The sequence below is a fragment of the Oncorhynchus keta genome, chromosome 28, assembly GCF_023373465.1.
Source record: "Oncorhynchus keta strain PuntledgeMale-10-30-2019 chromosome 28, Oket_V2, whole genome shotgun sequence".
NCBI lineage: Eukaryota > Metazoa > Chordata > Actinopteri > Salmoniformes > Salmonidae > Oncorhynchus > Oncorhynchus keta.
Genome location: NC_068448.1, coordinates 25001627 through 25027408, shown reverse-complemented (window position 1 = coordinate 25027408; position 25782 = coordinate 25001627). Strand labels below are relative to the sequence as shown.

General features: G+C 47.6%; 1 protein-coding gene across 6 annotated transcripts in view; it reads left to right on the top strand.

Annotated features, from left to right (window-relative positions):
• The window catches only part of LOC118360904 (signal peptide, CUB and EGF-like domain-containing protein 3), a 139957-nt gene extending 114750 nt beyond the window's left edge, over window positions 1–25207 (top strand). For 2 of the 6 annotated variants that reach the window (XM_052485201.1, XM_052485198.1), the window contains 14 exons: window positions 9231–9347; window positions 17649–17771; window positions 17904–18017; window positions 18144–18239; window positions 18495–18611; window positions 18942–19103; window positions 19226–19429; window positions 19747–19908; window positions 20063–20230; window positions 20327–20488; window positions 20875–21072; window positions 21431–21583; window positions 21672–21751; window positions 21898–25207. In XM_052485201.1, coding sequence (XP_052341161.1) covers window positions 9231–9347; window positions 17649–17771; window positions 17904–18017; window positions 18144–18239; window positions 18495–18611; window positions 18942–19103; window positions 19226–19429; window positions 19747–19908; window positions 20063–20230; window positions 20327–20488; window positions 20875–21072; window positions 21431–21583; window positions 21672–21751; window positions 21898–22050 — 2009 coding nt within the window. In that variant the 3' untranslated portion in view covers window positions 22051–25207. Of the gene's footprint in view, window positions 1–9230; window positions 9348–17648; window positions 17772–17903; window positions 18018–18143; window positions 18240–18494; window positions 18648–18941; window positions 19104–19225; window positions 19430–19746; window positions 19909–20062; window positions 20231–20326; window positions 20489–20874; window positions 21073–21430; window positions 21584–21671; window positions 21752–21897 lie in introns of all 6 variants that reach the window. The other 4 variants (XM_052485200.1, XM_052485196.1, XM_052485199.1 and 1 more) reach the window with 3 other exon arrangements.
• Window positions 25208–25782: the final 575 nt, after the last annotated feature.

Sequence of the window (25782 nt, the reverse complement as noted above, 5' to 3'; positions counted from 1 at the left end):
ATATCATTACAAAAATGTACAATCAAATGTGTAACTGCACTGCCCCTTAAAGCTCTACTGAGCCCCAAAGTAATAAACCAATGTGGTAATATATGAAAACCATCTCTTCCTAAGTAGCACAGTGTTAAACAGAAATATGATTCCATTCAAGGTATTGTGAAAGAGAGTTCACAATGTGAACATGAAGTGGAGATCACTTCCAATTCTTTACCTGAATGAATATCTCCTCTTTGTGCCAAATTGCAGTAATAAAACCTTTTACGGGTGTTTGAAATGTTCGACATCAGCTTGTGTTCCTCTCGACACACTGAAGACTCCCTGTCCACTCTTTTGAAAACGGATCACTTCATGGAAATGGTGTTTCATCTCAACCCAAGCCCACTTCTTTAGTTGGAGGTGTTCTTACAAGGGGCTTGTCAAGTAGAAAACTCATTGGCTGTGTCTATGACACATTCGTAAAATATAAATGCAAAATGCAACAATTTCAATGATTTTACTGAGTTACAGTTCATATAAAGAAATTGGTCAATAAAAATGTATTCAATAGGCCCTAATCTATGGATTTCCCTTGACTGGGCAGGGGCACAGCCATGGGTCGACCTGTGAGGGTATAGGCCCACCCACTTTGGTCTCAGATGACCCCGCAGGTGAAGAAGCTGGATGTGGAGGGCTGGCATGGTTACACGTGGTCTGTGGTTGTGATAGAGAAAGTAACAATGTAGTGCTGGGTGGGGGCAGGGGGCAGGGGGCAGGGGGCAATACAGATAGAGAAAGTAACAATGTAGTGCTGGGTGGGGGGCAGGGGGCAGGGAATACAGATAGAGAAAGTAACAATGTAGTGCTGGGTGGGGGCAGGGGGGAGGGGGCAGGGGGCAGGGAATACAGATAGAGAGAGTAACAATGCAGTGCTGGGTGGGGGGCAGGGGGCAGGGTCAGGGAATACAGATAGAGAGAGTAACAATGCAGTGCTGGGTAGGGGGCAGGGGGCAGGGTTAGGGGGCAATACAGATAGAGAAAGTAACAATGCAGTGCTGGGCGGGGGCAGGGGGCAGGGGGGGGGGCAGGGGGCAGGGGAGGGGGCAGGGGCAGGAGGCAGGAGGCAGGGTCAGGGAATACAGATAGAGAGAGTAACAATGCAGTGCTGGGTGGGGGCAGGGGGCAGGGTCAGATAGGAAAGTAACAATGGTGCTGGGTGGGGGGCAGGGGGCAGGAGGCAGGGGCAGGGGGCAGGGGGCAGGGTCAGGGAATACAGATAGAGAAAGTAACAATGCAGTGCTGGGTAGGGGGCAGGGGGCAGGGTGGGGGGGGGGGGGCAGGGGCAGGGTCAGGGAATACAGATAGAGAAAGTAACAATGTAGTGCTGGGTGGGGGGCAGGGGGCAGGGGCAGGGAAGGGAATACAGATAGAGAAAGTAACAATGTAGTGCTGGGTGGCAGGGGACAGGGGCAGGGGCAGGGGCAGGGGCAGGGGCAGGGGCAGGGGCAGGGAATACAGATAGAGAAAGTAACAATGTAGTGCTGGGTGGGGGCAGGGGGCAGGGGGCAGGGGCAGGGAATACAGATAGAGAAAGTAACAATGTAGTGCTGGGTGGGGGCAGGGGGGGGCAGGGGGCAGGGAATACAGATAGAGAAAGTAACAATGTAGTGCTGGGTGGGGGGCAGGGGGCAGATAGAAATACAGATAGGGAAAGAGTAACAATGTAGTATTGGGTGGCAGGGGGCAGGGTCAGGGAATACAGATAGAGGAAGTAACAATGTAGTGCTGGGTGGGTGGCTGGGGGCAGGGGGCAGGGGCAGGGTGGGGGGCAGGGAATACAGATAGAGAAAGTAACAATGTGCTGTGCTGGGTGGGGGCAGGGGGCAGGGGGCAGGGTCAGGGAATACAGATAGAGAAAGTAACAATGTAGTATTGGGGTGGCAGGGGACAGGGGGCAGGGGGGATGGGGGGGCAGGGGGCAGGGGGGAATACAGGGTAACAGGGTCAGGGTCAGGGAATACAGATAGAGAAAGTAACAATGTGGTGCTGGGTGGCAGGGGGGTCAGGGGGAGGCAGGGTCAGGGAATACAGATAGATAGAAAGTAACAATGTAGTATTGGGTGGCAGGGGGCAGGGTCAGGGTCAGGTCAGGAATACAGATAGAGAAAGTAACAATGTGGTGCTGGGTGGCAGGGGGCAGGGTGCAGGGAATACAGATAGAGAAAGTAACAATGTGGTGCTGGGTGGCAGGGGGCAGGGTCAGGGAATACAGATAGAGAAAGTAACAATGTGGTGCTGGGTGGCAGGGGCAGGGGGCAGGGATAGGGAAAGTAACAATGGGTGCTACAGATAGAGAAAGTAACAATGTGGGCTGCTGGGTGGCAGGGGCAGGGGGGGGGCAGGGTCAGGGAATACAGATAGAGAAAGTAACAATGTGGTGCTGGGTGGCAGGGGGCAGGGTCAGGGAATACAGATAGAGAAAGTAACAATGTAGTGCTGGGTGGGGGCAGGGGGCAGGGAATACAGATAGAGAAAGTAACAATGTAGTGCTGGGTGGGGGGCAGGGGGCAGGGAATACAGATAGAGAAAGTAACAATGTAGTGCTGGGTGGGGGGGGGCAGGGGGCAGGGAATACAGATAGAGAAAGTAACAATGTGGTGCTGGGTGGGGGGCAGGGGGCAGGGAATACAGATAGAGAAAGTAACAATGTAGTGCTGGGTGGGGGGGCAGGGTCAGGGAATACAGATAGAGAAAGTAACAATGCAGTGTTGGGTGGCAGGGGGCAGGGTCAGGGAATACAGATAGAGAAAGTAACAATGTAGTGCTGGGTGGGTGGGGGTCAGGGGGCAGGGTTAGGGAATACAGATATAGAAAGTAACAATGCAGTTCTGGGTGGGTGGGGGGGCAGGGTGGGCAGGGAATACAGATAGAGAAAGTAACAATGCAGTGCAGGGTGGGTGGCAGGGGGATAGGTTCAGGGAATACAGATAGATGAAGTAACAATGTGGTGCTGGGTGGCAGGGGGCAGGGGGCAGGGTCAGGAATACAGATAGAGAAAGTAACAATGTGGTATTGGGTGGCAGGGGCAGGGTCAGGAATACAGATAGGAGAGTAACAATGTGGTGCTGGGTGGCAGGGGCAGGGGGCAGGGTCAGGGAATACAGATAGAGAAAGTAACAATGTGGTGCTGGGTGGCAGTGGGCAGGGGGCATGGTCAGGGAATACAGATAGAGAAAGTAACAATGTAGTATTGGGTGCTCAGGGAATACAGATAGGGAGAGTAACAATGTGGTGCTGGGTGGCAGGGGGTAACAGGGGCAGGGTCAGGGAATACAGATAGAGAAAGTAACAATGTGGTGCTGGGTGGCAGTGGGCAGGGGGCAGGGTCAGGAATACAGATAGAGGGGAAAGTAACAATGTAGTATGTGGGTGGGTGGCAGGGGGCAGGGTCAGGGAATACAGATAGGTGGTGCTGGGAGTAACAATGTAGGTGCTGGGTGGCAGGGGACAGGGGCAGGGGGCAGGGAATACAGATAGAGAAAGTAACAATGTAGTGCTGGGTGGGGGCAGGGGGCAGGGGCAGGGAATACAGATAGAGAAGTAACAATGTGGTGCTGGGTGGGTGGCAGGGGACAGGGATAGCAGGGGGGGCAGGGGGCAATACAGATAGAGAAAGTAACAATGTAGTGCTGGGTGGGGGGGGGGCAGGGGGCAGGGAATACAGATAGAGAAAGTAACAATGTAGTGCTGGGTGGGGGGGCAGGGGGCAGGGAATACAGATAGAGAAAGTAACAATGTAGTGCTGGGTGGGGGCAGGGGCAGGGGGCAGGGAGGGAATACAGATAGAGAAAGTAACAATGCAGTGCTGGGGGCAGGGCAGGGTCAGGGAATACAGATAGAGAAAGTAACAATGCAGTGCTGGCTGGGTGGGGGGCAGGGGGCAGGGTAGGGGGAATACAGATAGAGAAAGTAACAATGCAGTGCTGGGTGGGTGGGGGTCAGGGGGTAACAGGGTGGCAGGGAATACAGATAGAGAAAGTAACAATGCAGTGCTGGCTGGGTGGGGTGGGGGGCAGGGGCAGGGGGCAGGGAATACAGATAGAGAAAGTAACAATGCAATGTGCTGGGTGGGGGCAGTGGGTGGGGGGGTGGGGGGCAGGGGGCAGGGTAAGGGAATACAGATAGAGAAAGTAACAATGTAGTGCTGGGTGGGTGGGGGTCAGGGGGCAGGGTTAGGGAATACAGATAGAGAAAATACAGATAGTAACAATGCAGTGCTGGGTGGCAGAGGGCAGGGGATACAGGGGTAACAGGGTCAGGGAATACAGATAGAGAAAGTAACAATGTAGTATTGGGTGGCAGGGGACAGGGGCAGGGGGCAGGGGGCAGGGTCAGGGTCAGGGAATAACAGATAGAGGGAATACAGATAACAATGTGGTGCTGGGTGGGGGCAGGGGGCAGGGTCAGGGAATACAGATAGAGAAAGTAACAATGTAGTATTGGGTGGCAGGGGGCAGGGGGCAGGGTTACAGGGTAATACAGATACAGATAGAAAGTAACAATGTAGTGCTGGGTGGGGGTAACAATGTGGTGCAGGGGGCAGGGGCAGGGTCAGGAATACAGATAGAGAAGTAACAATGTGGTGCTGGGTGGGGGGGCAGGGGGCAGGGAATACAGATAGAGAAAGTAACAATGTAGTGCTGGGTGGGGGGCAGGGTCAGGGAATACAGATAGAAAGTAACAATGCAGTGCTGGGTGGGTGGGGGGTCAGGGGGCAGGGTTAGGGAATACAGATAGAGCAAGTAACAATGCAGTGCTGGGTGTGGGTGGCAGGGGGCAGGGAGGGGCAGGGACAGGGAATACAGATAGATAGAAAAGTAACAATGTGGTGCTGGGTGGCAGGGGGCAGGGGGCAGGGAAATACAGATAGAGAAAGTAACAATGTAGTGCTGGGTTGCAGGGGACAGGGGGCAGGGGGGGAATACAGGGGGGGCTCAGGGAGGAATACAGATAGAGAAAGTAACAATGTGGTGCTGGGTGGCAGGGGGCAGGGGAAAGTAACAGTAGTGCTCAGGGAATACAGATAGAGAAAGTAACAATGTAGTGCTGGGTGGGGGGGCAGGGGCAGGGAATACAGATAGAGAAAGTAACAATGTGGTGCTGGGTGGCAGGGGGCAGGGTCAGGGAATACAGATAGAAAGTAACAATGTGGTGCTGGGTGGGTGGCAGGGGACAGGGGTGCAGGGGGGGGGGGCAGGGGGCAATACAGATAGAGAAAGTAACAATGTAGTGCTGGGTGGGGGGGCAGGGGGCAGGGAATACAGATAGAGAAAGTAACAATGTAGTGCTGGGTGGGGGGCAGGGGGCAGGGGGCAGGGAATACAGATAGAGAAAGTAACAATGTAGTGCTGGGTGGGGGCAGGGGGCAGGGTCAGGGAATACAGATAGAGAACAATGTAACAATGCAGTGCTGGGCTGGGGGCAGGGGGCAGGGTCAGGGAATACAGATAGAGAAAGTAACAATGTAGTGCTGGGTGGGTGGGGGGCAGGGGGCAGGGTCAGGGAATACAGATAGAGAAAGTAACAATGTAGTGCTGGGAGGGTGGGGGGGGCAGGGGGCAGGGTACAGATAGAAAGGAATACAGATACAGAGAAAGTAACAATGTAGTGCTGGGTGGGGGCAGGGGGCAGGGGGCAGGGAATACAGATAGAGAAAGTAACAATGTAGTGCTGGGTGGGTGGCAGGGGGCAGGGGGCAGGGAATACAGATAGAGAAAGTAACAATGTAGTGCTGGGTGGGGGGGCTCAGGGGGGTGGCAGGGTCAGGGAATACAGATAGAGAAAGTAACAATGTAGTGCTGGGTGGCAGGGGCAGGGGGCAGGGGGATAGGAAAGTAACAGGGTCAGGGTGGCAGGGAATACAGATAGAGAAAGTAACAATGTAGTGCTTGGGTGGCAGGGGGCAGGGTCAGGGAATACAGATAGAGAAAATGTAACAATGTAGTATTGGGGTGGCAGGGGCAGGGGGTCAGGGAATACAGATAGAGAAAGTAACAATGTAGTATTGGGTGGCAGGGGACAGGGGCAGGGGGGGTGGCAGGGGGCAGGGTACAGATAGAGAAAGTCAGGGTGCTGGGTGGCAATACAGATAGAGAAAGTAACAATGTGGTGCTGGGTGGCAGGGGGGGGGCAGGGGGCAGGGTCAGGGAATACAGATAGAGAAAGTAACAATGTAGTATTGGGTGGCAGGGGGCAGGGTCAGGGAATACAGATAGAGAAAGTAACAATGTAGTGCTGGGTGGCAGGGGGCAGGGTCAGGGAATACAGATAGAGAAAGTAACAATGTAGTGCTGGGTGGCAGGGGGCAGGGGGCAGGGGGCAGGGTCAGGGAATACAGATAGAGAAAGTAACAATGTGGTGCTGGGTGGCAGGGGGCAGGGTCAGGGAATACAGATAGAGAAAGTAACAATGTGGTGCTGGGTGGCAGGGGGCAGGGTCAGGGAATACAGATAGAGAAAGTAACAATGTGGTGCTGGGTGGCAGGGGGCAGGGGGCAGGGGGCAGGGTCAGGGAATACAGATAGAGAAAGTAACAATACAGGGGGCAGGAATACAGATAGAAAAGTAACAATGTGTGCTGGGTGGCAGGGGGCAGGGGGCAGGGAATACAGATACAGATAGAAAGTAACAATGTAGTGCTGGGTGGGGGGGCAGGGTCAGGGAATACAGATAGAGAAAGTAACAATGTAGGCTGGGTGGGGGGGCAGGGGGCAGGAATACAGATAGCAAAAAGGTAGTGCTGGGTGGGGGGGGGCAGGGGGCAGGGGCAGGGATTAAGATAGAAAAGTAACAATGTAGTGCTGGGTGGGGGGCAGGGGGCAGGGAATACAGATAGAGAAAGTAACAATGTAGTGCTGGGTGGGGGGCAGGGGGCAGGGAATACAGATAGAGAAAGTAACAATGTGGTGCTGGGTGGCAGGGGGCAGGGAATACAGATAGAGAAAGTAACAATGTGGTGCTGGGTGGGGGGCAGGGGGCAGGGAATACAGATAGAGAAAGTAACAATGTAGTGCTGGGTGGGGGGGGCAGGGGGCAGGGGGCAGGGAATACAGATAGAGAAAGTAACAATGTAGTGCTGGGTGGGGGGCAGGGGGCAGGGGGCAGGGAATACAGGGGCAGGGGGTGGCAGGGGGCAATACAGATAGAGAAAGTAACAATGTAGTGCTGGGTGGGGGGCAGGGGGCAGGGAATACAGATAGAGAAAGTAACAATGTAGTGCTGGGTGGGGGCAGGGGGCAGGGAATACAGATAGAGAAAGTAACAATGTAGTGCTGGGTGGGTGGGGGGCAGGGGCAGGGGGCAGGGAATACAGATAGAGAAGGTAACAATGTAGTGCTGGGGGCAGGGGATAGAGAAAGTAACAATGTAGGGGGTGGGGGCAGGGGGCAGGGAAATACAGATAGAGAAAGTAACAATGTAGTGCTGGGTGGGGGCAGGGGGGGGCAGGGGGCAGGGTAACAATGTACAGATAGAGAAAGTAACAATGTAGTGCTGGGTGGGGGCAGGGGGCAGGGGGCAGGGAATACAGATAGAGAAAGTAACAATGTAGTGCTGGGTGGGTGGCAGGGGGCAGGGTCAGGGAATACAGATAGAGAAAGTAACAATGTAGTATTGGGTGGCAGGGGGCAGGGTCAGGGAATACAGATAGGGAAGTAACAATGTAACAATGTGTGCTGGGTGGGGGCAGGGGGCAGGGGGCAGGGAATACAGATAGAGAAAGTAACAATGTAGTGCTGGGGGGTGGCAGGGTGGGTGATAGAAAGTAACAATGGGGGCAGGGGGCAGGGAATACAGATAGAGAAAGTAACAATGTAGTATTGGGTGGCAGTGGGCAGGGGGCAGGGGGCAGGGAATACAGGAATAACAATGATAGGGGGCAGGGGGCAGATAACAATGTGGTGCTGGGTGGGTGGCAGGGGCAGGGGGCAGGGATAGGCAATGTAGGGGTCAGGGGTCAAATACAGATAGAGAAAGTAACAATGTGGTGCTGGGTGGCAGGGGGCAGGGGGCAGGGAATACAGATAGAGAAAGTAACAATGTAGTGCTGGGGGGCAGGGTGGGTGGCAGGGGGCAGGGTCAGGGAATACAGATAGAGAAAGTAACAATGTAGTATTGGGTGGCAGTGGGCAGGGGGCAGGGGGCAGGGTCAGGGAATACAGATAGAGTGAAGTAACAATGTGGTGCTGGGTGGCAGGGGCAGGGGGGAATACAGGGTGGTGCTGGGGGCAGGGGGGGTCAGGGGGTGGGTGGCAATACAGATAGAGAAAGTAACAATGTAGTGCTGGGTGGCAGGGGCAGGGGGCAGGGGGCAGGGGGCAGGGTCAGGGAATACAGATAGAGAAAGTAACAATGTGGTGCTGGGTGGCAGGGGGCAGGGATAGAGCAATGGTATTGGGTGGCAGGGAATACAGATAGAGTGAAGTAACAATGTGGTGCTGGGTGGCAGGGGCAGGGGGCAGGGGGCAGGGTCAGGGAATACAGATAGAGAAAGTAACAATGTGGTGCTGGGTGGCAGGGGGCAGGGGGCAGGGGGCAGGGTCAGGGAATACAGATAGAGAAAGTAACAATGTGGTGCTGGGTGGCAGGGGCAGGGGGCAGGGGCAGGGAATACAGATAGAGAAAGTAACAATGTAGTGCTGGGTGGGGGGCAGGGGGCAGGGGGCAGGGAATACAGATAGAGAAAGTAACAATGTAGTGCTGGGTGGGGGGCAGGGGGCAGGGAGTGGTATGGGCTATTTCTTTTAGACAGACATATTCATGACTCTCTGCTTCTCAGACAAATTATTTCCAATTGGCTTCAGAACAAAATAATGAGAAGCTTGCAAGATAGTGAGCTAGAGGGAACGTTCATTAAATTGTATTTTTTTTAGAGGACGAAACAGTGATATGGGGAAATGATCGGCAGGTAGTTCGGGAATTGAAAAATGGGCCAAAGCTCCTGTTATCAGTAGGGGAAACATACTCCTGCTCAGACTCCTGCTCAGACTGTCAACCAATGTCTCATTCCAAACAAAATTATTTTCAATTACAAAAACGTTTTGTTATTTGCCAGGTCGCATTGCAATTTATTACTAATCCAAGCTGCCATAAAAAAAAAAAATTCTCATTATAAAATCTTAAATGAGTTGTAAGAAGTTGTGTAAGTGAATAATGTGAATTCATACCTATGTCTCTCTATATTTTCCCTCTTCCCAGACATTGACGAGTGTTCTTTTGACCGGGCGTGTGACCATTCCTGCGTCAACTCCCCCGGCAGCTTCCAGTGCTTCTGTCATAAAGGCTATGTTCTCTACGGTCTGGCACATTGTGGAGGTAAGGTGACACTTATCCCCCCTCTCCAGGGCTCTGTACACTATTACTCACCCAGTCCACCACACTTCTCTAGACCGTTATCCCTCGTAACTTGAATATTCATTGGCATTACTTCATCTAGTTTCTATACCAGCTGTATTTTGTGTAGTCTGTTTGTATGACTCCTTATTCCATATTGCTCATCAGACCAGTCAGTCTAATGCTGATGCAATTCCCAGTTGGAGGAAGACTGATTTAGCCTTGATTTTGTGATATGAGTAGTACACAGTAGCACCCATGACTCAACCTGTTGCACTAAAACAAACAACTCGTATAAGAGGACGTGCTTGATGCTGTGGTAAAGTTAATCTATTCCAGTGTGGTAGAGGTTTGGTAGTTCCAGACGACAGGTGTGTGCTAGATCTGCAGGGTAGAGAGAGGGAGGGACCTGTTTGAGCACATCAGGCTGTTTCAGCGGTCCTTTGATGGTCTGTGTATCACGGGTCTGAATCTGATGCTGTCTCCAGAGACCTCTCAGCAGAGGGTCTCTCAGAGGAGGTGTAAGGACATTGAGAGAGTGACAGAGAGAGACAGAGAGAGAGAGAGAAAGAGGCAGAGCGAGACAGAGAAAGGGGAGAGAGAGAATTCACAAAATGGGACGATCACCAAATTGAGACTCTGTTTGCAGAATTCTGCAAAAATATCCTCCATGTACAGCATAAAACACCAAACAATGCATGCAGAGCAGAATTAGGCCAATACCCACTAATTATCCAAATCCAGAAAAAGAGGCGTTAAATTCTACAACCACTTAAAAGGAAGCGATTCCCAAACCTTCCATAACAAAGCCATCACCTACAGAGAGATGAACCTGGAGAAGAGTCCACTAAGCAAGCTGGTCCTGGGGCTCTGTTCACAAACACAAACAGACCCCACAGAGCTCAAGGAGAGCAACACAATTAGACCCAAGCATACCAGGAGAAACAAAAATATAATTACTTGACACATTGGAAATAATTTACAAAAAAACTGAGCAAACTAGAATGCTATTGGGCCCTAAACAGAGAGTACACATTGGCAGAATACCTGACCACTGTGACTGACCAAAACTTAAGGAAAGCTTTGACTATGTACAGACTCAGTGAGCATAGCCTTGCTATTGAGAAAGGCCGCCGTGTGCAGACCTGGCTCTCAAGAGAAGACAGGCTATGTGCTCACTGCCAACAAAATGAGATGGAATTTGAGCTGCACTTCCTAACCTCCTGCCCAATGTATGACTATATTAGAGACACATGTTTCCCTCAGATTACACAGAGCCACAAAAAATCTGAAAACAAACCCAATTTTGATAAACTCCCATATCTATTCGGTGAAATACCACAGTGTTCCATCACAGCAGCAATATTTGTGACCTGTTGCCACAAGAAAAGGGCAACCAGTGAAGAACAAACACCATTGTAAATACAACCCATATTTATGTTTATTTATTTTCCCTTTTGTACTTAACAATTTGCACATAATATGACATTAAAATGTCTTTATTATTTTGGAACTTTTGTGAGTGTAATGTTTACTGTAAATTGTAATTGTTTATTTCACTTTTTATTATTATCTACTTTACTTGCTTTGGCAAAGTTAACATGTGTTTTCCATGCCAATAAAGCCCTTAAATTGAAATTGAATTGAGAGAGACAGAGAGAGAGAGACAAAGAGAAATATAGACAAAGAGAGAGACAAAGAGAGAGCGACAGAGGGAGAGGAGGGAGAAAGAGACACAGAGAGAGAGGGAGAGACAGAGAGACAGACTATGTACACACACAAAACACATAGCTTTCCAATTATTTATTCTCCATTCTTGTTCGTTTTGACAGGTCTATCAATGCAGGAATGTTATGATAGCATATTTCCAGCACATGGAATGTAATATGTGTGAATGAGAGGGCAGAATAGTTGCCTGGCATAAGAGCTGTGTGTGTATCTGTGTGCCATTCTAGAAAAGTCCTACTGGTGATGAATGACTCTCCCTCCCTCTTCTAGTCTACACTGTCGGAACTGTTAGATAACCCTGAGATTTATGTTGCTTCCCCTGCACCTCCTCTTCCACAGCAGTAACCAAGGTTGTGTTATTCCCCACCGTAGTTTATCAGTTGAAATATAGCTGCCAAACACGCCAGAGACTGCTGCTCAGTGCTTAACAATGGACTCACCCTAAATAACCCCTATTAGGTCAGTGACCTGCTGTGGAGGCCTGTCATCACTGGCTTCAGCTGACATGTGAGAGAGACTACCCTGAGACATTAGGAAAACCACATGGTGGAGTTACATTGTGGCGTTAAAGTGAGAGAGGCATGTATTGAGGTGGTACGCTAGCTGTAGGGTAGATGTTACTGTCTGATTATTCCATCTGAAGGAATCAATATGTTGTTTACATAAAACCAAGTTGATATTTGATCATTAGAATACAACCTATATATGTGTTGAATTTGACTTGGTTACAATCACTTGATAAGCATTGAGTAGACTTAAACTTCTTAAGGCTAGGTGGGACGCTAGCGCCCCATCTTGACAACATCCGGTGAAATTGCAGAGCACGAAATTCAAAATACAAACAATTGTTCAAATTAAACATTCATGAAAATACATGTGTCATACATAATTTAAAAGACTAACTTCTTGTTAATCCAGCCGCTTTGTCAGATTTCAAAAAGGCTTTACGGCGAAAGCATACCATGTGATTATCTGAGGACAGCGCCCTGCACATAAAATCTTTAAAAACATTTTCCTAACAAGCAGAGGTGTCACAAAAGTCAGAAATAAATCACTTATCTTTGAAGATCTTCCTCTGTTTGCAACCCCAAGGGTCCCACCTACACAACAAATGGTAGTTTTGTTCGATAAAGTCCTTCTTTATATCCCCAAAAAGTAATTCCATTCGTTCAACATGCAGACAAAGCAATCCCAAAAGTTACCAATAAACTTTGTCCAAACAAGTCAAACAACGTTTCTAATCAATCCTCAGGTACCCTAATATGTAAAGAAATGATACAATTTAAGACGGAGTATAGTATGTTCATTACCGGAAATAAATAATGAAGTGCGCACCCTCATCCACGCGTGCCACAAGACTACAGTCCAAATGATAGCCACCTTGAAAAACTACAAATTCTAGCTCATTTAAATAAAAAAACAGGCCTGAAACCCTTTCTAAAGACTGTTTCCATCTAGTGGAAGCCATAGGAACTGCAATCTGGGAGGATTTCCTTTGAATATCCCATAGACAAGTGTCTGAATAGGTGGTGACATCAAAAAAAAAGAATTCCGGATGGATTCTCCTCTGGTTTTTGCCAGCCATATCAGTTCTGTTATACTCACATACATTATTTTAACAGTTTTGGAAACTTCGGAATGTGTCCTATCCAATACTACCAATTATATGCATATCCGAGCTTCTGGGCCTGAGCAACAGGCAGTTTACTTTGGGCACGTCAGTTATCCGAACTTCCGAATACCGCCCCCTAGGCCTAAGAAGTTTTTAAGAAGACAAGGTACCCCATTCTCTACAGACATGGTGCCCTCTTTTTACTGTTGACCTTCACAGTCAAACTGTGATTAGCCTATTCTACAGCCTCTCAGTCTCACTGGAGTCTGGGGCAGAAGAATGTGTGTCTGCGTGTCAGGGAGATGACAGGTATTGATGCCTATTGAAGAAAGCAAGAGCCGGCGGGTGAGCTAGCTCATTTTCATGTTTCTTTTCGTTCCCCCCTGGAGTTGGAGTAATGCCTTTGACACCAGCGGATGATATCATCCACAGACAATAATGATGCATGAGGTCAGCATTCATGTCAATCTGAATGTCTTTTTCTTCTCTCTCTTTGACTCTCCACTCTTATTCTCCAATCCCACATTGGCCTCTGGGATGAATGAGTTCTTCTTCTGAATCTCTCTCTCTCTCTCTCTCTCTCTCTCTCTCTCTCTCTCTCTGTCTCTCACTCTCTGTCTCTCACTCTCTCTTTCTCTCACTCTCTGTCTTTCTCTCTCTCTCTTTCTCATTACAGTTTTTCTCAATTGCTAAAACACTAAAACCCATTGGCTGAACAAAGTTCTCAGTTGCCTGGACTCATTTAGCTAATTATGCAGTCTGTTGTCAATACCTTAAACCATTTCACATGGTAAAACACTATTTGCAGATCTCACTTAGACTTTTCAGCAAAACTCTAAACACATTCTCATTCTCAAAACACATTCTGCACTCTAATGCACATGTCATCCATACTGGTAAACACAAGTGGCAACAATCAAATACAAATAGAGAACATATGTCATTGATTGAACACAACCACTCAAAATTGATTTAACCTGTTTCAAATGATGCGACACAACCAATATAAACCAGTTCAGAGAGCAAACAGGTTGTTGAAGGTGGGAAGGAGAAAGTCTGAGAATGGATATTGTTGTACAGTGCATTGTAGACTGTATACTGTACAATGGATGAATTGTATGGCCCTGAACATTGTGTTTTCCATTTATTAACAGTACTGACTGCTCAATAGATTTTGACTGGTTGCAGGTTCATATCAACAAAGAACAAGAATTACAGTATCACAGAGACAAAGGACAAGTTTGTGAGATGCAGGGTAAAGTACTGTAAAAATACGGGTACAAGGAGGAGGAAGAACAAAAAACAAAATTGCAAAGAGCAAAGCAAAGTAGTAATTCCTGATCAGTTTTGAGCTACTATGATAGAACATGTTTTCGTTCATCAAAAGACAATGATGGGAAATGTGCATTTTTTTTAGATTAAAAATGTACTTCTCCCTGAGAATTGTATGTTTTGAACAATGTGTTTTCTATTTTTCGGTGTATTGTTTACTGACTGTTTGAGAGTGAATATAATTTTGATCACTTTGTTTAGGATTTGAGAGCAGTGTTTGATTTTGAACACAGGTAAAACTGTTTTGAGGCGAATGTTTCATTTTGCAAGAGGAGTCAGAGGTTATGTAAATAGTGCTTGAAGATGAGGTTTTGCGTTTAATGTTTTCAGGAAATGGAGCAAAGTTTCAGAAATCGTGTTTTAGCAATTCAGAAAAACTCTAAATGGAGTTATTCAAGGTGAAGGTCAGATTTCTTCAGACAAGCAGCTTGACAGACAGATGCATCTCCTTTGCTTTGTGACAACACAACCCCAGCCAAACACTATTGATGAAGTCATCCTCTTCATGGTGGGAGAGAGCAGTGGATGCTTGCAGACTGTTTTATTCACGCTGAATAATCAAGCTAATCGATATTCTATCAGCAGGCTACATCATCAATCACTGTTATTATCTGTGTTTCTCTCCTGGTGTCCCTGTCACTAAGCTTGGCTTGGCCCAGCACCGAGCCACACCCCTTTGCCTTGTCCCCCTCATCCTCAGCCCCAAGCCACACTGCCTTGCCTTGTCCCCCCTCATCCTCAGCACCAAGCCACACCCCCTTGCCTTGTCATTCTCAGCCCAGAGACACACCGCCTTGCCTTGTCCTCCTCATCCTCAGGCCCGAGCCACACCGCCTTGCCTTGTCCTCCTCATCCTCAGGCCCGAGCCACACCGCCTTGCCTTGTCCTCCTCATCCTCAGCACCGAGCCACACCGCCTTGCCTTGTCCTCCTCATCCTCAGGCCCGAGCCACACCGCCTTGCCTTGTCCTCCTCATCCTCAGGCCCGAGCCACACCGCCTTGCCTTGTCCTCCTCATCCTCAGCACCGAGCCACACCGCCTTGCCTTGTCCTCCTCATCCTCAGCCCAGAGACACACCACCTTGCTTTGTCCTCCTCATCCTCCTCATCCTCAGGCCCGAGCCACACCGCCTTGCCTTGTCCTCCTCATCCTCAGGCCCGAGCCACACCGCCTTGCCTTGTCCTCCTCATCCTCAGCACCGAGCCACACCGCCTTGCCTTGTCCCCCTCATCCTCAGCACCAAGCCATACCGCCTTGCCTTGTCCTCCTCATCCTCAGCCTCAGCCCCAAGCCACACTGCCTTGCCTTGTCCCCCTCATCCTCAGCACTAAGCCACACCCCTTGCCTTGTCATTCTCAGCCCAGAGACACACCGCCTTGCCTTGTCCTCCTCATCCTCAGGCCCGAGCCACACCGCCTTGCCTTGTCCTCCTCATCCTCAGCACCGAGCCACACCGCCTTGAATTGTCCTCCTCATCCTCAGAACCGAGCCACACCGCCTTGCCTTGTCCTCCTCATCCTCAGCACCGAGCCACACCGCCTTGCCTTGTCCTCCTCATCCTCAGCACCGAGCCACACCGCCTTGCCTTGTCCTCCTCATCCTCAGCACCGAGCCACACCGCCTTGCCTTGTCCTCCTCATCCTCAGGTCAGAGCCACACCGCCTTGCCTTGTCCTCCTCATCCTCAGGCCCGAGCCACACCGCCTTGCCTTGTCCTCCTCATCCTCAGCACCGAGCCACACCGCCTTGCCTTGTCCTCCTCATCCTCAGCCCCGAGCCACACCGCCTTGCCTTGTCCTCCTCATCCTCAGGCCCGAGCCACACCGCCTTGCCTTGTCCTCCTCATCCTCAGCACCGAGCCACACCGCCTTGCCTTGTCCTCCTCATCCTCAGCCCAGAGACACACCACCTTGCTTTGTCCTCCTCATCCTCAGGCCCGAGCCACACCGCCTTGCCTTGTCCTCCTCATCCTCAGGCCCGAGCCACACCGCCTTGCCTTGTCCTCCTCATCCTCAGCACCGAGCCACACCGCCTTGCCTTGTCCCCCTCATCCTCAGCACCAAGCCATACCGCCTTGCCTTGTCCTCCTCATCCTCAGCCTCAGCCCCAAGCCACACTGCCTTGCCTTGTCCCCCCTCATCCTCAGCACTAAGCCACACCCCCTTGCCTTGTCATTCTCAGCCCAGAGACACACCGCCTTGCCTTGTCCTCCTCATCCTCAGGCCCGAGCCACACCGCCTTGCCTTGTCCTCCTCATCCTCAGCACCGAGCCACACCGCCTTGAATTGTCCTCCTCATCCTCAGAACCGAGCCACACCGCCTTGCCTTGTCCTCCTCATCCTCAGCACCGAGCCACACCGCCTTGCCTTGTCCTCCTCATCCTCAGCACCGAGCCACACCGCCTTGCCTTGTCCTCCTCATCCTCAGGTCAGAGCCACACCGCCTTGCCTTGTCCTCCTCATCCTCAGGCCCGAGCCACACCGCCTTGCCTTGTCCTCCTCATCCTCAGCACCGAGCCACACCGCCTTGCCTTGTCCTCCTCATCCTCAGCACCGAGCCACACCGCCTTGCCTTGTCCTCCTCATCCTCAGCACAGAGCCACACCGCCTTGCTTTGGTTTTGGTTTATGTGTATTGAAAAGTTATTATCATTTACTCCTCTCTGGCTCTGTAAAGTCCCTCCAAGTGTTCTTCTTCTCAAAGAGAGAGAATTTTGGTGGGAAGAGAAGTTTCTGACCAAGGGGAAATGCAAAGCAGTGATATCACGTCCTGGATTCAAATGAGAAATCAGGCCTGTTTATTAAAACAGACATTCATATTTTGTAGACGTGATCACTGACAGTAGAACTGAGTGAGTGAGTGAGTGAGTGAGTGAGTGAGTGAGTGAGTGAGTGAGTGAGTGAGTGAGTGAGTGTGCATACAGTACCAATCAAAAGTTTGGCCACACCTACTCATTCAAGATTTTTTCTTTATTTTTACTATTTTCAACCCAATTGAGATGGTTTGAGATGAGTTGGGCCGCAGAGTGAAGGAAGGGCAGCCAACAAGTGCTCAGCATATGTGGGAACTCCTTCAAGGCTGTTGGAATAGCATTCCAAACCCTTGAATGAGTAGGTGTGTCCAAACGTTTGACTGGTACTGTATGTCTATGTGTTTGATGTGTTGAATTGTTGCCTTGTGGATTTCCACTCATATGACTGTTTTGGTAGCTGGGTCTAGACACAGGTAACTGTGATAATAAAAGTGTCTGGAACTCTATTGGAGGGATGTGACACCATCTTCCATGAGAAATTCCATTTTGTTGATGGTGGTGGAAAAAAGCTGTTTCAGCCACCGCACCGCTTGGGTTGAGATCTGGTGACTGAGACACACACCCTTTATACCCCATTCTCATTTGAGACCCCTTTTGAGATATGTATTTCTTCTTGCCATGGTAGCCAAAATGATGAGCAACTGGGCATTTCTATTCATAACCCTAAGCATTCTGGGATGTTTTAATTGCTTAATTAACTCAGCACTGGGTTTCAAAATATTTTGTATCTCAAGTTTTTATCTCAAGTATTTACTCAAGTTTACCTGTACATTGGTCATAACTGTCCATTTTCCTCTGCAGATATTGATGAGTGCAGTATAAACCGTGGTAGCTGTAAATACGGCTGTGTCAACACTCAGGGCAGCTATGAGTGTACTTGTCCAACTGGATACAAGCTGCACTGGAACAGGAAGGACTGCATTGGTATGTAACAACACCACCACCCGGTGGTCAGGACATAGAAACACACATTATGGCTTGGTTCCAAAGTCATGGAAAGGATGTTGTAATTGATGAGTAGTGTATGATTGTGATGTTGTTTTTATGTTCATCCAGAGCTAGTGAAATGTCTGCCTGGCCTAGCTCCCAAGACCACTCTGACCTGCAGTAAAACAGGCAAGAAAGAGAGCTGCTCCCTCACCTGTACCTCCAAGGCTCACTATCTGGCAGGTAGAGGCATCCATATACAATATCAGCGTTAATACACATTGTTACAGTTTCTATCTCAAATATTGTGTGCTGTTGATTTAAATGACTTCTGACTGAAGCTGTAACGATATGTTGAATCATTTACAGAATCTGACAGCAGCTATACAGTGAGCTGTGGCATCCCCATCCTACGAGGCAAATCCCCAGCCAGGCTGAACACAAGCAGCAGTCCGAGCTGCATAGGTACAGTGTCCTACAGAGGCATTCTTAGGACTTAGGCAGAAGGTTGCAGATGTAGCTAGGGTTAGGGTTAGGGTTGCAGCTGGATCTAGGGTTAGGGTTAGGGTTAGGGTTAGGGGTTGTGGTCAGTATCAATGGGTTTGTATATTGTTCCCGTCTGTGCCACTGCATATATGCAACTGTTGTGGACAGAATGGTTCTATTGTAGTGTGGTCCTCCTCTACACCCATCCACCTGCACTGTTCTGTTTGCCTGTAGAAACAGGGGCCCCTCCAGTGAAGCAGACCGCCTCTTTCAAGATCAAAGATGCCAAGTGCCACCTGCACCCCAAGCTGACAGGCAGGGCTGAGGACAGGGGCCGAGCGCTGGGGCCAGGTGAGGGGCCACATCTGGCCTACATTCCAGACCTTGGTAATGATGGCCTCACAACAAAAACTGACAATTCAACTACAGTGCATTCTTTTTTTCTGTATGTCTCATATTCAGTGTGTGCATATTCAACAGCACATTTGTAGGTAAGTGGGTCTCTGTGTATTTGCTACATAGTAACCCTCACTGTGATTATGTGCAATGAAGCCAGTAATCTGTCTAACATATGCTGCTAACAGACCAATGCTTCCACCCCACCCCTAACCCATGAAAGACCCAGCATTGATGTTGACACCCAGTAACTTACAATGTTGTTTTACAATAATGTGTCTCTAGGAAGTGGACAGCCCTGCAATAACTGCCTGGTTACGTTTGTCAACCTCAAATGTGACTCCTCCAAGAAGGCCAAAGGGCGTCGTGTCCGTAACCCCACCAACAAAGAAGTGACACGCATCACCCTGGAGCTTGAGGCGGAGGTCAAGCCAGGAGACACCACAGGTCAATCAATACTGAGATTTACAAGATGTCTGCTTTGATATGCCTCCCTGACACTGTGATTGACTGATTGATTCATTTTTGATTGCTTAATTAATGAATGTACTGTCCCTTCTCCCTCATAGGAAGCTGTAACCTGAGTTGCCTGCGCCAGCGCATGGAGAAGCAAGTGAAGACATACATCAAGGCCCTGAAGAAGTCAATCAACCAGGAGCGTTTCCTGATCCGCGTGGCTGGGCTGGAGTACGAGGTGGCCCAGAAGCTGCCCCAGGTCGCTTCAGGCCACGAGAACTGTGGTCCAGGACGGGAGAAGGACAGCGGACGCTGTGGTAAGAAAGACCAGTTTGGCAGCCATCGTTCTCTGTCACCAGTTACCATGCAGACCATGATTCTGTACGAAAATGTTATTATATCACAGATGGCATAAACAGTCAAGACACTGTCATGACACAAACCATAAACTGACATAGGTTCTCAGGACTATTTATGACTCGTGTGTACTTATGTATTCCTATAGTCTCATGTACTGAATACAAAAACATCTCCAGAGCTGTGGTGCGCTAGTTAGTTTGGAGCAAGGAGTGTTTGGTGTCAGTGTGTGTACTGTATAGCTCTCTCACCAGACCCCTCCTGGCTATTCTCTCAGTCAGATGTTTGCCAGGATCGTACTACCAAGGGGAACAGGAGCGCTGCATCCAGTGCCCACCTGGCACCTTCCAGGAGAGGGAGGGGCAGCTGGCCTGTGACCTGTGCCCTGGCAGTGATGGGCATGGACCTGCTGGGGCACGCAACATCTCCTCCTGTGCAGGTACATACACACCCCTGACGGCAGACTGCACTAATTATCCATTCATATGTCTGCATGTGCCAACATTGTAAAGTAACCTATAGTGAAGTGCAGCACAGGGTACTGTACATCTCCATTTGACTGAAAGTGTCTTGTTACTGTTGTCTACATCAAGGTCAGTGCCCTACTGGCTACTTCTCCAGTGATGGGTTTCAGCCATGCCAGCCATGCCCGTTTGGCTCCTACCAGCCTGACCTGGGACGGACCCTATGCTTTCCCTGCGGAGGGGGGCTGAGCACCAAACGGGAGGGGTCCAGCTCCTTCCATGACTGTGAGGTCAAAGGTCAGTTACGTCATACGTCACTGTGCCATCAATATTATTTCACCTCAGATTTGGTTTGTAAGTGTGCGTACGTGTGTGTCCCTCTCCTCTCTGCAGTTCAGTGCTCCCCTGGCCACTACTACAACACTACGGTGCACCGCTGTATTCGCTGCCCTCTGGGCAGCTACCAGACAGAGTTCAGACAGAACTACTGCATCACCTGTCCTGGTAACACCACTACAGACTTTGATGGGGCCACCAGTGTCTCTCAGTGCAAGAGTACGTTCCTGATTGTATAAACATGCTATTTGCATACAGAATGCATTTTCTGACAGAATAACTTTTTATTTTTGACTTTCAAAAATGTAGCCTTGAGCCTTAATTTGCATACCTTTTCTATGAATATTAAATTAAAAATCCAGGTTGCATAAACTACCCTAAAGGGAATTGGTCCACAGGTAACAAATTTAATTATTTATTTTATTTACCTAGCCAAATAGACATATAAATAACTTGTGTGTGTGTGTGTGTGTGTGTGTGTGTGTGTGTGTGTGTGTGTGTGTGTGTGTGTGTGTGTGTGTGTGTGTGTGTGTGTGTGTGTGTGTGTGTGTGTGTGTGTGTGTGTGTGTGTGTGTGTGTGCGTGTGTGTGTGTGTGTGTTTTTAGACCGAGAATGCAGAGGAGAGATGGGAGAGTTCACAGGTTACATTGAGTCGCCCAACTACCCCGGAAACTACCCAGCTAATGTGGAATGTATCTGGATCATCAACCCACCCAACAAGCGTAAGATCCTCATGGTGGTGCCTGAGATCTTCCTGCCCTCAGAGGACGAGTGTGGAGACGTACTGGTTATGAGGAAGAACTGTAAGCACCTCTCATATAACCCAGCGCTTGTGTTTAATACCATTCCATTCACTACATTCCAGCCATTATTAGGAGCCGTCCTCCCATCACCAGCCTCCTCTCAACCCAGTGGGGTGTTCCACAATATCAATCCACTCTTTAGAGATTGGATCTAGGTTTCAATAAACACTGAACATTCTCAAACAACAAATGCTGTACTATACATAGTTCAATTTTAAGGTTGTAGTTTTTAAGGCGTCTACTTGAGAAGCTTTCAAGTTGAGGAAATGATCATAAGAGCAGATTGAGATTAAGTGCCTGCATACCCAATGTGCAAAGTGTTTTGTCAATCTTCTCTGTATCTCGTCTGTTCTTCCAGGGTCGGCCACATCCATCACCACCTATGAGACGTGTCAGACGTACGAGCGACCTATAGCCTTCACCGCCCGCTCCCGCAGACTCTGGATCAACTTCAAGTCCAACGAGGCTAACAGTGCACGAGGATTCCAGATCCCCTATGTCACCTATGACGGTAAACTCTCACCCACTGAGGAAACAGAGAGGGCAAGTCTTCAGATTCTGAGGTGTTTACTGTATCATGTGTTTTTGTGGATTCACAGAGGATTATGAACAGCTTGTAGAGGACATTGTCAGAGATGGAAGACTCTATGCCTCTGAAAACCATCAAGAAATCCTAAAGGTTAGTGTCTGCTGCTAAGATACATGCTACTGCATCCCTCAGTGGGTCATGTTCATGTTCAAGTAAGGTATTGTCTGAATAAATACTTTTGTATACTTGAATACTTCTCAGTAAAGTGTGCTGTGTTGTTCTCTTCTTCCTATCAGGATAAAAAGCTGATTAAAACTCTCTTCGACGTGCTGGCCCACCCAAACAACTACTTCAAGTACACCACTCGGGAGTTCAGCGAGATGCTGCCGCGCTCCTTTTTGCGCCTCATAAGCAGCAAAGTCTCCGCCTTCTTGCGACCATATAAGTAGTCTCCACATCAAACCCCGCCCCTGAAGGACCAGATCCCGCCCCCCTCTAACAGGCCAAACAACGAACTCTCACAGGACTTCTAACAAGTTGACAAAAATAACTATTTTTTTCTTCTATTTTTTCATACTGTAGGCTTTGACGACACACTTCACTATGCAGTCTCATACTCAATCTGTTTTGCAGTATTTAGTTGTATGCCATTTTAATTTCTCCAAAACCATGCAGTATCTGAAGCCAACCAACTTGAGTCAAAGTACAGTACAGGCTTTCTTGCCCATCTCTTCTTTCTGAATATTTATCACGACTCCAATATGTTTGTGTCATTGTATTTTTTGGTTTGTTGCTGTTGTCATTCTTGTTTCTATTGTCATATAGCATAGATGGCCTTGTCTGTCATTTTCACAGCAATCCATAATTAGAAGGATATGTGTGCATTTCAGATGACGCATGTTGTCTGTTTGTTGACAAAATGGACAGTGGTAGAGGCATTTATGTCAAACAGGAAGAAGGATATAAAGGGCAATATGTTTGTCACATTTGTTTTGAGCTGGAACAGGGTTATCGTAAACGTGCTTTAATAAATAGTCTTTCACTTGAATTCCAGCTTTAACCATGACAGGATGAGTCTGTTTTGATAAATTAATAACCTTTTGTATATCTATATCCTCCATAAGCAGTCCTCACGGAGATGGACCTGTCAGTTTCCTGTCATAGTTACATTCCACAACATTCAAAGCCTTACTATATCTGAGCTCTTAGAACAACTTCTTGTTAAGGTATTACTGTTAAAACAGTTATTCTATGTTTTTTTCTTCTGTCCAGATTGTATAACTGTCTGTTGCCTACCTACAGATATTTTCTGTTAGTCTATATCCAAGTTAACTTATACAAAGTGTATAAATTGTAGTTTATAAAAAAAGATCCAGAAGGTGATGGACATTTTGGAAAAGAAATAGAAAACTAGATTTGTGAGAATCACAGATGAAAGTCAGAATAATGTCTCCATGGTCCATGACTGGTGAGGAGAGAGACAGAATAATGTCTCTATGGTCCATGACTGGTGAGGAGAGAGACAGAATAATGTCTCTATGGTCCATGACTGGTGAGGAGAGAGACAGATAAATGTCTCTATGGTCCATGACTGGTGAGGGAGAGACAGATAAATGTCTCTATGGTCCATGACTGGTGAGGGAGAGACAGATAAATGTCTCTATGGTCCATGACTGGTGAGGAGAGAGACAGATACATGTCTCTATGGTCCATGACTGGTGAGGGAGAGACAGATAAATGTCTCTATGGTCCGTGACTGGTGAGGGAGAGACAGATAAATGTCTCTATGGTCCGTGACTGGTGAGGGAGAGACAGATAAATGTCTCTATGGTCCATGACTGGTGAGGGAGAGACAGATAAATGTCTCTATGGTCCGTGACTGGTGAGTGAAACAGAGATACATCTTAATTAAAGGGCAAGGTTCTGTGATACAGAAAACGTCTTTATTGGACACAACTGTGAGAGAGAGAGACAGAGAAATGTCTATGAGGGACATACGTTTGCTGCTTCTCTTAAAAAGGTCACTTTAATTCTTAAATTTCAAGTCATCTTTCTGTGCTCGCATCACACTAATAGTCCATTGCATTAATATAAAAGAATGATGCATCATAAGTATAAATACAATTCTACCGCCAGTCCTCATGTAAGTTGAAAGTCATATCACATTTGCCTCTTCATCCATGGATTACCAACTGATTGTAAATGTTATTCTTTCAATCTTGTAAATAATGGGGAAAAAATTGACACGGTTTGAATCCTTTTTAATCTAAATAAACTTGAGCAGGATCCCCAAACTATTTTCTTTCCATGTCCTCTTCACCCTTTCCTAATCCAAAGACCCCCCCACCCCCCACCCCACCAGCCCCCTTTTCCCCAAACACCCACGTCAGATTCTGTCCCAATAAGACCAGCTCTTCCAAAGACTGTCCGCACGGCAAAAGCCTAGTTATTATCTCGTGCACTAGATCTAGAGCCTGTCATCCTACCTTTGTTGTACAAGTGCAATGAATGAAGTCTCCATTGTGCTACTCCTCTCTTTGTGTCCAAAGAAATACTAAAAAAACCATGTTAATATTTGTCAAAACATAACAAAGGATTGTGTTTTCTTGGACTCATTTAAAGAATTGTGAAATTGTGACTGGCGTTAGGGTTTTGAATGAAGTTACTTTATATTCAGCATCCCACTACAATAATGTTGAAAAACTAATATAGTTGATCAATACAATACTATTACAATGGAATTATTGCAATGTAAAAACAAATTACAATGATAACAAGTAATCCTAATACACTCAAACCTTTGTTGAAGAAGAATCAACGTGTTAGCTACGGCTCTTAAATATAATGGATTTCTCTTGGAAACTCTGTTTTTATTTTATTTTAGATTTTTTTTTGTAAATAAAAGAGAAAATAAACCATGTACAATACCTTTAGATAGTTGTAAGCACAGGTGCTTCTGGATAAGAGAAAAGGATTTTGACCACATTGCTAAATTGCAAGACAAGCGTGGCCTAGCCATGCAGACCTCATAGTCAGAAGGAACTGTTTAATACACATCACAGAACATCTGCCATATCTGTTTTCTTTTGAATGTTTGTTTTAAAGTTGCCATTAGTATTTATACCACCCTGTTTTTTTAAATCCAACATTTCGATGTCAATAGCAACAGTCCATAGCGCTCACTGTTTCCACCTGTCTCAACTCATCCTTTCCCTCTCTTCATCCCTCTGTACCTGCAGCCTGAACACACCAGATGGTTGACGGTTTTTTGTTGTTGTTTTTTTACATAAGTTTGCTATGATGTATCATAGAGTTGATAATGGTATTTGCACTTGAAAATTGTTATTGCTCATGTAAAAATGTCTGGATTTTGTATTGTCTTTTTAAATGAATGGAATTGCTGTTCTTACATTTCTTGTAGCTCTCGTTTGTTCTCTAAATGCTCGCCTACTGTGTTCAACTCATGAGGATGAAGATGCACATGTGCATGTACCTTTATCAACTGTACAAAAACAATTATTAAAAAGTATGTACAGCGATGAAATGAAACAAGATGATGAGCTTGTTTCTGTCAAAAACACTTCAAAATAAACATACTGTAATTGAGTTTAATTTCTAATATTATTTGATGTCAAAGTAGCCCTTTTCTTTAAATATGTTTATGAGACTAAGGAGGACATCTCAGAATCCCTGTTTATACCTGGTTCTAACTTGCATCCTTTGTCCTGATCTTGTCCACATTCTGAATGTGCCAACATTTTTAGTCAGGTGTAGACAATCAAAAGACACATTGTGATCTGATTCTGATCAGATCCTCCTGTCCACCTCCAGAGGTAGTCAAACATGCCTTGTATAGACATCTCTGGACAGAGAAACCATTTAAATCATCATTATTCCTCCCTCTAAAATCATTGACAGGTTGCTGCATTGACTGATTATATCAATATGTGTCTAACAAAAAACAACATATCTTATTTTGAAAGAAAAGCTGTGACATAATGTGCTTAAAGAAAGGTACCAGGATATCTGGTCACAATACAGACACAGTGGACAGATAACATACATTTAAATTACTAATGTGTAGACAACACATTTCTGGAAATGTGGGCACAATCAGAATGTACACAACATCAGGACAAAGGACCCATGTTAGCACCAGGTATAAACGGGGCTAGACAATA